General features: G+C 40.0%; 1 protein-coding gene across 1 annotated transcript in view; it reads left to right on the forward strand.

Moving 5' to 3' along the window:
* Positions 1 to 3,243: 3,243 nt before the first annotated feature.
* The window catches only part of DOCK5 (dedicator of cytokinesis 5), a 62,903-nt gene continuing 53,365 nt past the window's right edge, over positions 3,244 to 12,781 (forward strand). Inside the window, exons 1-4 of the mRNA XM_050910080.1 lie at positions 3,244 to 3,313; positions 10,149 to 10,189; positions 11,205 to 11,260; positions 12,112 to 12,208. Of these exons, the coding sequence (XP_050766037.1) occupies positions 3,304 to 3,313; positions 10,149 to 10,189; positions 11,205 to 11,260; positions 12,112 to 12,208 (204 nt within the window). The 5' untranslated portion in view covers positions 3,244 to 3,303. The remainder of the gene's footprint in view (positions 3,314 to 10,148; positions 10,190 to 11,204; positions 11,261 to 12,111; positions 12,209 to 12,781) is intronic.

Below are 12,781 nucleotides of genomic sequence, written 5' to 3' on the forward strand. Positions count from 1 at the left end.
TATTTTTTTCCTTCTTGCTTTCTTGCTGCTCTGTTAGGATTTTATATGAAGGATTTTTATTTTTTCATACTATGATCATGTTTGTTATGTGCAGCTTCCTTTTTCTTTTAAGTCTGAAAGAGGTCAGATTAAATACACACAATGAAAAAGAGGCTAAGCAGTTCAAATAACTGCAGATGGACTATTTCGGACAGGACTGGCTTTAAGCAGCAGGAAGCATCAGTTGCAAACAGTAAAGCTCCCAGGGAAAATATGCCAGCAATTTGTCTTTTATAACCTTGCACATAACCATTGGGTAAGAAATTTTATATACAGTGACCCTCTGTTCTTGCTTAATTCAATCTAGCAAAGCAAGATACTACAAATCTTGCCTTTTTTTGATGTGTTCTGCAGAGGCAGAAGTGTGTTTCTTTAGCTTGTAAATGCTACACATTGGGATCTGAAACCTTTCTGGTAAAGCAGGGAAAGAGAAGGGAAGGGAACTGCAATGTTTAGTTCTCTGTCTTGTGGCTGCTGTGATCTTGGGTGAAGGGAAGGGAACTGCAGTGTTTAGTTCTCCCTCTTCTTGTGGCTGTTGTGCTCTTTGGTTTTGAATTAACTGTCTGTGTTCTCAAAAGAAAGGCTTGTCTGATGCCCGCCCACCTTTCTGTTAGACGCTTGGTGCTGCTCAGACTGCTTTTGTCTGAAGCTAAAGCAGCAATTTATGGAAAAATACAGGCTGGTATTTATATAATGTCTGTTTGTCCCAAAGAAGCCCAAGGCATCTAGAAATTGTACGTAGGAATCCCCATACGTATAAGCAGACATGCATTTCTAAACAGCAGCCATTTCTCATGGTGAGCACAGCCATGAAACAGGAATCCCAAACAGCATTTTAGGACAGAAAGTAAGGCAGTCCAGCTGTAACCACAGGAGGAAACTTCAGTAGACAGAATGTAATCAGCCAAGTTAGAAATTGGCTACGACACTCTGCTTTAAATCTTCTAAGTCTGTTGACAGTGCTATAGGATTATTAATGTCTATAGACTGCTTGATGCCTGGACTTCACCTGAGAAATGACACCTCCCGTGTAGCGCAGTGTCCCCGTAGCACGTTATGGGCCAACAGTTCAGCAGTGACTCCAAAGGAAGGCTGGATTGTTTTATCCATCCACACTGCTTCCTGCTGCACCTTGGGGAGATTTGGAGATGTCCCATCCAAGTAATGGATTGCAACATCCCTGCTTAACATTAGTGATTTGGCAGGTTTACTGCAACAGAAGGCATGGCCACAGGGAGTTTACTTTCTGTTGGGGCGGGTGCTGCACTTTTATGCTGACCTTTGCAAACCCTTGCAGAATTATTTTCTATATCTGGCAGAACAGTTTCTTTTCAACTGAATCAAATGCAATATTAAGCAGTTCTTCCATCACTTTATGGTCTCAGCAGAGATCATAATCCATGATCCATCCAGTTCTAAATGGATTACTCTGATCTACTCCTGTGTATGTTCATGTTTGTCTTTGGCCGTAAACATTATCCAAATTTTTCTGCAAAAATGTTGATGGGATTTTTACTTTTGGGCCTATTCTGAGGCCTTTAAGGTGTCTAAAGTGAATATCCAGATCACCAGTCAGTTTTGAATATCTTGGCTTACAACACCGTTGCGGGGAGGTAGAGGAAACTGGATGTCGAAGGAGCTAGTGCCTCAGGAGCAAAAGTCTAGTAACATTCCTGTAACCCTCTGGAAAGCAATGTAATAGGTTCAGTGCACACTCTGTGTGTATCTCTGCAGGCACTGAAGTTACGGTAGGCATGAATTAGGGCCACCGTAAACAAACACTGCCCCTGCAGCATAAGAAAATAAGTATCTGTTTGTGATCAGGGTGTATTTCAGATACTGCGGGGAATTCGCATCGCCTGCCTACTTCTGTTGGGTTATTTATAGTTACAATATTTTAAAGAAAGCTAGTGTATGTGAGAGAATTTCCGGTGTGGTAAGCCACAGTCATTTGTTTATGCTGGATCCTTGCCAGGAGGCAATATACCTCATCTTGACGGAAATGATAGGCATTTGATGCGAATTTCCTGACATAAGAGCTCAATTATTTATTTATTTTTCAGAGCGAGTTCTTCAAATACAAGCCCTCTGAAGTCTGAAGAATTTTCCCAAAGCCCCCTGAAAATGTTTGCATGATTTATTTGCCTTCTTAAAAACATTGTGCTTACTTCACTAATGCATTTGCTTGGGGAACAGATTTGGATACGTAAATATGACACTGACGTGTGTGAGAAGATTGCATTGCTGCATTTAAGATGTGATCTGTACTTAAACCAGTGTTTCAAATTAAGTAAGATAATCTTATTTTGGTAGAGGAGTGGTCTGCTGACTTAGCTGATCAATTCATTGAACCATAGCAAAGCATTTTTCCTGACTGCTTTATGTCTTTCTACTTGCATTGGTTTGAAAGCAAATTCAAATTAAACTTTCTCATCTTGACAAGTCTCCAGCGACTCTAAGGAGGACTCTTCAGCTTTGCCCAGTGAAACCACACCTCACGAAAGTTCCAGAGAAAAGGCAGTTTAGAAGCGTGGGCTTCTGGACTTAATCCTATTCCCACTGGAAATCCGATAAGCATTCAGATTAGCTTTGTCTTTGGTAGGGATTAAATTTGCAGAGAATCTCAAGTTTTCGTGCTAAGATTGGTTCTTGTCTGGGAAGAGCCTTTAGTAGCAGATAGTCTGAGGCATTTAGTATAGAATAGTGGCCTTTTTTTCTTACGACATCCAATTTATGCTGTTTTGCCAGTGCTCGTAAGTGCTACGTTGCAGTTAGTCCTGTGAAATGCTAATAAAAAATGACAATTACCTAATTGTTCCATGACCTCTGCCTGAGGTAATAGTGACCTTTGCTGGGCAGGTTGTCAGTAAAGTGGGAAGATGCAGCTTCTTCATATAGTGTCACAGATCTGTATTCTTAAAGGTAAAAGACAAACTTTGTTGGCTGTAAAGAATAATGTTTCTTATCCTTGCAGGAACTGATGATAGAATCTGGAAATAGATATGCTACATACTTTTCTGGTGTATTATATACACAGGATAGCTTAGTAACTTTATAGTACTTTTTCAAAATCATATTCTGCCTTTGACAGGTGCCATGATACCAGATTTCAAAATCTGATTACCTCACAGCTTTCATGATTGTGTTTTTCATCTCTTTCTCTCTCTCTCCACCCTCTTCCCCTTTTTAGCAATCTACAATTACGATGCTGTCCAAGATGTGGAGCTCTCCTTGCAAGTTGGTGATACTGTTCACATTTTGGAAATGTATGAAGGTAGGTTGCAGATCACTTCCAAGTACTTTGCAGTGGTTTTTGAAAGTAAATATAACAAATCAAGATTTTTTTTTTTTTAAAGAATACAAATTTCAGATCTGGATTTTCAGCTTCTGCTATGCCCAAAAGCACAAAGCTTGCTACGTAGTGTTTGCTGTCTGCACTTTACTTTTAAAACAGTATTAAAAATGCATAAAATACAGAAGCAGCAATCATATCTACACTGTTCCTGGCAGAGGTTTGTCAAGGTAAGATTTCACTAGTATCTCAAGGCAGCACTGCAAGAGAAAGTAACACTTACTTCTGGCTGTTCATTCCTGTTTTCACACCACATCTGTTTACCTTGGCTCCTCCTTGTGCCAGGCCAAGCGCTTGTATAGTCATGTGATGAACTGATCCAGCTGGAAAATAATAATAATTTTTTAAAAAGTTGCTTTTAACCTGAATTAGTTCTTTGATCTGAGACAACGGAGGCAGTGGATGAAAGAAAAGGAGAGGGCAGGTCTAATTGTTTCAAAAGTAATGTTGGTTTAAGCCATAATATCATAAACTGGCATTATATGTTTTAAAAAGCCTCCAGTTATGGAGCTTCCATGCCCTTTTTAGGCTGTTTCTCCCAGTACTTCACTGGGAAGTTTTTCATAATACACACCTTAATGTAAAATGTCTTGCAGAAAGGAAAACAAAATTCCTATTTTAAACAAGATGAAAATTACACTTGTGTCTTTCATATCTACTTATTAAACTAGACTGTTTAATGAAGATTTCAATATTAGGAATGGAACACAGCCATTTAATTATTTTAAAGAACTTACTAGTCACTACTTCATTTGGAAGGCTCTCCAAAATTTAAATACTCTTTCCAAAATACAAATTCAATCATTTTCACAAGCAGCATCAGTTTGAAAAAGACTCAGCGTACAAAAACTCTTTAGTATCTCTGCTGGGAACAGCAAGCTGCTTGTTTAGCAATTTGTTCTTAGCCAATTGTTCTCTTTCCACTTCTCTTTGACCTTGACACTGGAAACAGCCAGCCAGTTCCTACATGTCAAAGCAGATTATGTTGCTGATGTGTGTTTTTACACTGATGTGTGTGATAGTGGTGAGTGTGTTTGGCAGGGGGGGAGAGAGGGAGGGAGGGAGGGAGGAAGGGAAAAAAATCCGTATGCAATAGTACTAACTTGTGAACTGGTTTTACAAAAAAACACAAGGAAGAGGGAATGTCAGGGATGAAAATTGCCCTCATGAAGAAGATGCATCTTATACTTCCCAAAATGTTGGGGTATTTTTTCCTTTCTTTTTTTTTTTTTAAAACAACATCATTGTTTAATCCTACTAAGTGGTCTGTAATCAGCTGTTTAACAGTCAGTCAGTCAAGAATAGGAAATCAATACTCGAATGACATCCCTTTTTTACCTGAAATGTCCCAGTTTGAAACTTCAGCCTGAGAAGATTGATTGAAAATTGTTTGGGAAAGTGGCTGTGTTTTGATTGTTTTCATACGCTGAGCCATCAGTGTGGCATCCTAATTTGTGACAGAGACACCTAGGAATTACTGCAGTACAACTAAATACTTTCCCTGGAAAGACCAGCCTAAAATTCAGGCCAGACATTTGTGAATCTAAAGAAAAAGATGCAAATTGTCTCTGAGATGGTAACTCTGCTGTGGGTCTGGTCTTATTTCTCATAAATTCATCTTAAGAACTCCAAATTCTGATATTCTGTCTGCTTGGGAGGAAATTCTCATGTCTTATTGTATATATTTTTCTTTCTTTTGGGACATCAGCTTTCAGCTTTGTTTCCAGATATCTGTGGGTTGTTTTTGAGAATTAGTGTTCTCACAAGAAGATTTTTCTGTTTCTTCTCATGCTAATGATGTATACTTACAAATGCAACTCCAGTCTGATAAAAGTGGGGTTTTGTTCCACTAATCACTGTTCTTATCTGGATACACAAGTCTCAATTTAGAAAAAGGTTCCATTTAACCAGGGCGTTGGCTTTGCAAGGAGAAAGGCTCAGAGATGCCTTGTGAAGTCCTTTTTTTAGTCGGTGTAAGTTATCCCTGCAGCTCCCTGCTGAGGGCGTTCCTTAGGCTATCGGTAACATTCTTTAGGGAATTAAGGGGGAGTTTTTCAGGATTGTCCAGAGGCTCTCATGTAATGGTGTTAGCCACTTGGAAAATCTTGCTCCTTGCTATGGTTCCGTACCTCAAGATGCACAGGAGCATCTTTTGTGAGTTACCAGAAGGTTCTCAGGGCTGTTACACCACAGTTCGCTTCCTGCTCTGTCACTCATCTAGAACATACCTCCTTTTTCCTCCTGGTTGAAGTCAGCAGGTATTGATTCCTCAGCTGTGTTCAGTGAAGGCTCTCTCTATCAAAGAGCCTTCACTTGAAAGCTCTTTGTATTCCGCATCCGGAGTTTTGGCTGGCTCCACTCTGTAAGAATTGAAGTTTGTTCCTTGACAGTGAGGCAGCAAGGTTGAAGCTTGCACTGAGTTTTGGTGTTAACAATAAATGTTATCTGACTCTCAACTGGCTGAATAGCTTTGAGACATAACACTGATACAGCTAAGCCACTGGGGGAGGCGTGTGAGAAGCAAAGAGCAATAAAGTGAATTAAAGTGCAAGCCAGAAGGTAGGGACGCCGTTTCGTGCAGGCCTCTGTGCTACGCAAACTGCTGATGTTATGTGGCTTTGCCACAGACGGTAGTGTCTTACAAACTCTTAAGGTGGAGCACCTGCAGTCAGGCACTGCTGTTGTACTGCCTAATGGCCTCACAATGAGAGAAAGGGCCTTTGAATTGCAAAATCCCTCTCATTTATGCTAGCGCATGCTATCCGGAGTTAGAGGCCTGTTGCAAAGGCTGAAAGTCCTTGGAAAGTTGGCTAAATGTGGGGTGAGGCTCTGGCATCGCACTTCTGTTAGTAAAGCTTTCTTTTCCCGTGGTCTAAACAGATGCTTTGCCCAATGTTTTGTAAGTCCCAGTTACAACTACACCGTTAGGCTTGGATTGTGAGTGAAGGTCATCAGAGCTGAAGTCACAGACTGAGCAGTTTAAACTAAAGGTTTCAAATGGGTCTAGTACAAGCCCCAACGCGCTGATGTCCCATGCAGCTTGAATCCATATAGGGACAACCTGAGAGCTGTTTGCCATTGGGTTCAATAACTCCATATTCTAGACTGTGCAGCATGTCCTTCAGTCCAGGAAAATGAAGATTGTGGCATACTGCATCTTTGTCAGTCTGCCATTAGGTGCAGTTGTAAGTGGGGTTTGCACTGTAGATAGGATCTAAATTTGCATATTCAGTGTTTTACTTTGAGATTGATTTCAAATAACTTCTGAAATGTCTTAGTTGGGCTTCAAGCATGCTTTGAAACACCGTGGTGTATTTATTATACATGAAGATCTGGAGGATACCAGTTTTCTTAAACTTACCTTCCCTTTAAAATACACATATACCCTCTGCAAAGCATGGTTTTGTTAGTTTAGGTGTCTTGGTCATGATAGACTCTTGTAAACTGCGAAGCAAGGGGTTTTTTTTTCCTCCTTTCTCTGGTTGGCTGTGTGGTTGCAGAAGCGCATGAGGTCTTTGTACAAAATTACTTTTTCCACTTGATAATAACATAAGCAGTGCGTGCTTACCCTGTTGTTTGCCAAATATTGTCAAGACTGGGCATATGCTGCAGAATCCAAGAAAAGACGGAAACTTGTTGCATCCAATACTTTGAAGGCTGCTTCAGTGCAGGATTTACTTACTCTCTGGGAATCTGTCCTTGAGTAGTGAGCTGGGGAGGATACATTTCTGTTACGGGAATCTTTTCTAATCTGCAGTATATATTATTTCATGCAAGCTGTGGGAAATAGCCAAATTGTGGATAGAAGGAATGTGTGCCCACATACCGTGATTCTGATCAGTTTCTTCTCCTGATGAAAATAAGTTTGCATTTAATTTGTTCCTAGTTTGTCTTTTATCTTTCCTCTGACCACTGTAGGTAAATGAAGCAATCCCTTGTTTTATTTCAGTACGGTGCAGCGGTGTGTGTGTGGTACTGAGAGGCAGTACACTACAGTGGAAGAGGAACAAAGACCTTGTGGTTAAGCACGTGACCTGGGATTGCATTGCTGTGTATAACTTTTTGTCATCTAAACTATTGTAATTTGAATAATTTTCCTTAGATTTTCTGATCTTTTACATACTGCATAAAATCCATTTAATGAAAGGTAAAATTGAGGACCTGTGTTCCATTTAAAAAAAAACAAAAACCCCCAAACTTTATGACATTTCTCTGCAACACTCAGTCTGCTATCCTTGCTTCTTAATCAGACTTCAGTTTGAAAGAGTGTTGTAGTAGCTGAAATTGGCCATCTCATTTTCAACTGAAAAGTCTTTCTCCATTTAGCACATCTCTGCTTGGGGAAAATACTCAAGAGAAACACTTAAATAGTCTATCATTCCTCTGAAGCTTTAGGCAGATTTTGTTTTTTTTTAAGAAGAAATCAAGTAATCAACTGACCACTACCAAAAGCTTTTGTTCCTTTTAAAATGATGGATAAGATTATTGAAAAATTGGAGCAGAATTCTGAAAAAATTGCATGAGATGCTTGCTGAAATAGTTTTGCATAATAATATACAGCATGCTTTTATGCAATGATTGCAAAATATTTTACAGGAGCGTGGTTAATGCCAAGAGGACATTTTAAATATGAGGAAGCTGTGGTATAGAAGGGCTGAGAGACTGTGTCAAATGGAATTGAAATCACTGGGAAAAGGTTCTTGTTAAGTTCCATGAGCTTTGTATCACACCCTAAATAACTTGTACTTGACCATTCAATTAATTACAACTTAGATAAAAATAGAACCTAAATCTTCTCATCCCTAATCCAGTACCTTATCCATTGGTCCATGATCAATGTATAATCTTATCTTCATCCTGCGGAAGGAATGGAATTTCTTCTTTCCTCCTAACTTACTACTGGAATATTGGAGTTTATGGGTCAAGCTGATTCACCTTCTCATTGCTAGAGAAAGGGGACAAAACTGTGCTTAAAAAACCAACAAAACAAAACCCAAACATATCCCCCTGCCACCCCCCCAAACCAACTTCCAACAAAACAAACCCCCACCCTAAGCTCTAATTTATGGTCGAGGGGTCTCAGATCGGTGGTTCTTCATGGAACCTTCTTTGCCAAATATATAAACATATGGGGGAAAAAACAAAAAGAAACAAAAAACCAAACAAGAACGACAAAAAACCACCCTCCCCTCTTCTCTTCTTTGCCTGATTATTCCGTTAAATCCCTTTGCCTTCTTGATGCTGCTCCCTCTGCCAGTCAGCTGAACGTAATCGTCTTGGATCAGTGACGTAGTCTGTCTTGATAGCTCTGAACATCATTCATGCATTATAGACCATAATCTATACCCTTCATGTTTGCGAAGAGGTAGGGTCAGTGTTTTCAGTTTCAATGCAAGTAGAACCTTAGGAGAAGAGTCAAAAAACGGTGCTCTAGGAGCATGGTTAATTGACAGCTGGGGTCGCAGAGAGTCTTGACATGGGGAATGACGTTTTTAGTGGCTAAGAGTCAGTGAGAAAGAGCAAGTTTGCATCCTATCCTAGAACAATACAAGGGACGTTAATGTCTGCACATCAGCATTTAAAATGGAGCAGATTCTTCTTCTAAAATGTTTAGTTTGTTATTTCCAGGACAGTAACTTCAGGAGGACTGAAGGTGATGGAAACTGTTGCTTATGGCAAGGAACAGGCACTCAGTGGAAAGAGTGCTTGATCATGCACAGCTCATACATAGCCGAGACAAATGACGAAGGTGAGGGTGGAGAGAAAAAAACCCCTTCGTCTCACACAGTATGGAGGTGGTGGAGGAAGAGCGGGAGTGACTTGCCCACAGCTGTGCTTCTCTCCTGTCTGCTCATTAAGGAAGGCTCGCTTGAGGACATAAGAAGTACAGCAGTTTTTTCATACGCTTGCATTTCAGTGACCTTGAAATCAAAATACTGGTCAAACCCCAGGTGCTGAAGAGAGAAGAAACGTACATCTGAAAGTGACATATGCTTCTGAGTCTTGGAGATCACAGTTATTACTTTGTATCTTATACTTTACTAGATCTTGTCAAGATAATATTGAGAAACAATATCTGTACCAGGGCAAGCAGTTCAGGGTTAGGTCTTTTTTGCCTTATCTAATAAAATGTTCTCTCTCAGCCTTCCTTTGAAGGAAGGCTTTAGACTGAGTCACAGAAGAAAATAAAGAACCTATATAATGTGGAACTCGAGCACAATGTGTAAGATGATTTAGATGAAAATGCACTTCATAGAAAAGAAAATTTTAAAGGGGTGGATTGGAATAGGACTTGGGACACTCGAATATATTTCTCTTTGCCAGATACATGCTATATGACCTTGGCGTGGTAGTTCTGCATGCATGTCTGTGTGTCTCTGCCTCGTCTGTCAAATGATCATGGCACCAGTTCTGTGCTGTGTACATAACTTGTAAGCTTCATGGAACAAGGATTGTCACTTTCAAAATGTGTAGCACGGAGTGGCCTGCTTTTCCATTGAGCCCTGTCAGTACAACCCAGATGGATATGCAGAGTAGAAGTGAGGGTGTCAGTTCATGGTAGGAAGAGACACCCTTCTGCCCTACTCCTAGGAACCAAGCCTCCTACAAACAGCAGAGGTGTCTTCACAATAGTAGACCTCAAATGATCAAGATCAATAGATTTATGTTGTAGAAAGATGATGAGAATGACAGTGTGTATTTAATTGCTGTAGACAGGAAAAAAATAAATATAAATATTTTTCTTTCCCTTTGACAGGCTGGTACCGAGGATACACACTCCGAAATAAATCTAAGAAGGTATAACCTCACTTTTCTTTAACTCTGATTTTTATTTCACACCTTGCCAGACTCTATCCGGTGCTGTAATCTGCTATGCTTCTGCTGTGCTTCTTCATATTGTGCAGGTCTCCTGATCACTATGTCCTTTTCCTTAGTGATAGAAATAAATGCCCTTGAGCTAAATGTTTCAGAACCATTAACTGGGTACTCATCCATTGTAAGCACGCGTAATGTAGTTTGAACGAGCAAAATTGACTGTTGCATATCTGCATACACTAGCTTATTGCTTTATTATTACGGTCTTGGACCTGTACACATCCAGCATTAGTTACATGTAATGGTAGGATTAGAGTTTTGATTTGACTTGGAAAATATTCCAAAAATTATGCATGCATGGATCTCAGCCAAACTTCTTGAGGTTTGTGAAACCAGTCTGAAAACTACATGGAAATCTGGTTTCCCATAGGAATCCTGGCACCTCTCATGTGGTAACATCCTTCACAGTCTCCATTTTTCAGGCATAAAGGGGAATGAAAAGACAATAGAAAAGGATTGCAGCACTCCTAGAAGGTTTCCCTTACATAAAGGAAACTTGGGACTGCTGAATTTCTACAAATGCTGTCATGTATTGTGAGCTTTTCTAGAGAACCGCAGGTCCAGGGCAACTTGACAAATGACTCCAAGAATATTTGGTAGCAAGGGCAAATGAGTATGACTGATAGTTTGCAAGAGTTTACAACAACATTTCATACAGGAAGATGAGTGTCATTACAGTGAAACAAGGAATTGACTTCTCTGAGGTGCTAATATCAAATATAGTGCTCAAGCATGCAACCTGATGGTCCTTACTGTCTTTTTTTCCTGTGATACTGGGACTGGTGGACCTAACACATTTCTGTTATAGGTAAACAGTAAACATCAGTTACTGTTCTGCTGATCATGCTCTTACCCCTTTCCCCTGCTTTCTGTTGAATGCGTTTGTGTCATGTCATATCCTATGGTGTGATTTATTTATTTCTGTATTTATTTTTAGGGCATTTTCCCAGAAACATATATCCATTTAAAAGAGGCAATCGTGAAGGACCGGGGGTAGGTTGGTGCTTCTTGAGATGTACTTTTGGTAGCAAAAACAATGGAATGCTGTTTCATTTAAAAACAAACAAACAAAAAACCAACTTAAGTCGTGGTGGTTGTAATGAATGCGACTGGTCTGTGTGTGCAGCAGGGCGTACCACCTGTGCTAGATTTTTAGAGCTGCATAACTTCTTTTTTCCAGAGCATTGTACGTACCAAAACAGTTGCAGGCATAGGTGCGGGAGAATACTATTTGCAAAAATAAGAAAGCTCTGCTAGACAAGTTAGTAGTGAGTCAGGTCAATCAAGCTACATTTAGCTCCTCTGGGGACTCCTGCAAGTCATAACACACTCCTGCTCGCAGCCAAGTAGCCAGCAGGAGTGTGGATTCCTTCCTGTCCTGGAAAACATTTAAGGAAATGACTCCTCATTTGATTCTTAGAGCTGATTCTGTGATCATTATAGTGAGAGGAAAACAGCAGTTGCAGAGGAAGAGACTTTAGAAAGTACTTTTTCTTTTTTTTTTCTCTTTAAATAACTGTGGCCAAGTTAGCATTGCAAGTGGTGATTCTTCCAAATTTAATTTCTGTCTATTTAACATGTTTCTGAAATGGATCCATTGAGAAGAACAAGACTGAAAGAAACTTGAAACATGTTTGCATTAAAAATGGATAATGAATGTGCATGTATGTGTTGGAGAACCAGTTGAACAACTTAAGAATCTTGGCATCGTGTGTGAGTGAATCGTGTGAATATCAAGCCCTCTGAAATTTCCGTTTACATATTTATCAAAAAAGAATGTTTTACTACTAAGTTTTAATCTCGAGTGTAACACCTTTTTTCCATTTTCTCCGTTTTTTCTCTAGACAACATGAAACAGTGATTCCAAGTGAATTACCCCTTGGACAAGAACTCACTTCTACCCTGAGGGAGTGGGCAGTTATCTGGCACAAATTATATGTGGTAAGTTTTCTTCAGTGGTTGATATTTTATTATGTGACCTCAGATGAGATGAGACTGGGCTTTTTGCAGGGCACTTAAGACTTCAGATAGAACGTTATGCAGAATTGCAAAACTATCATTATTGTAAAATTGGTCTTAGGAGAGGCTAAAAATGTTCTGCTCTCCGCTGAACGGGATGTGCAATCATGGACAGAACTGTGGTTTAGTCTGTGCTACAGTGTTCACTGTACCTGAATAATTGTGTGATGACACAGCACTGATGAAGCATTGACTGGCACAAGTCACGCTCAGCATCATGTCAGCTGGTTGGGGCTGTGTGTGTGAGTCACAGTTCACTAATAAAATAAGGGTTCCTGCTTTGCCTGTCATGTGTCTGTCCTGTTTGAGGGCAAGATATCTCAGTTGTGTGAGAAACCGTGGTGGTGTTTTAACAGAACCTTTAGCAAGTGTGAACTCTGTTTTTCTAGAAGTGTTGTAGGTACTGAATAGAATGGTTGATCCTCACCCCAGAGTGCCTACAGCTCAAATAGGCAAGATACACAAAGGATGGGAACAGAATTAGGGCCATGTGTG

The sequence above is a fragment of the Gymnogyps californianus genome, chromosome 23, assembly GCF_018139145.2.
Source record: "Gymnogyps californianus isolate 813 chromosome 23, ASM1813914v2, whole genome shotgun sequence".
In the NCBI taxonomy this organism is placed as follows: domain Eukaryota; kingdom Metazoa; phylum Chordata; class Aves; order Accipitriformes; family Cathartidae; genus Gymnogyps; species Gymnogyps californianus.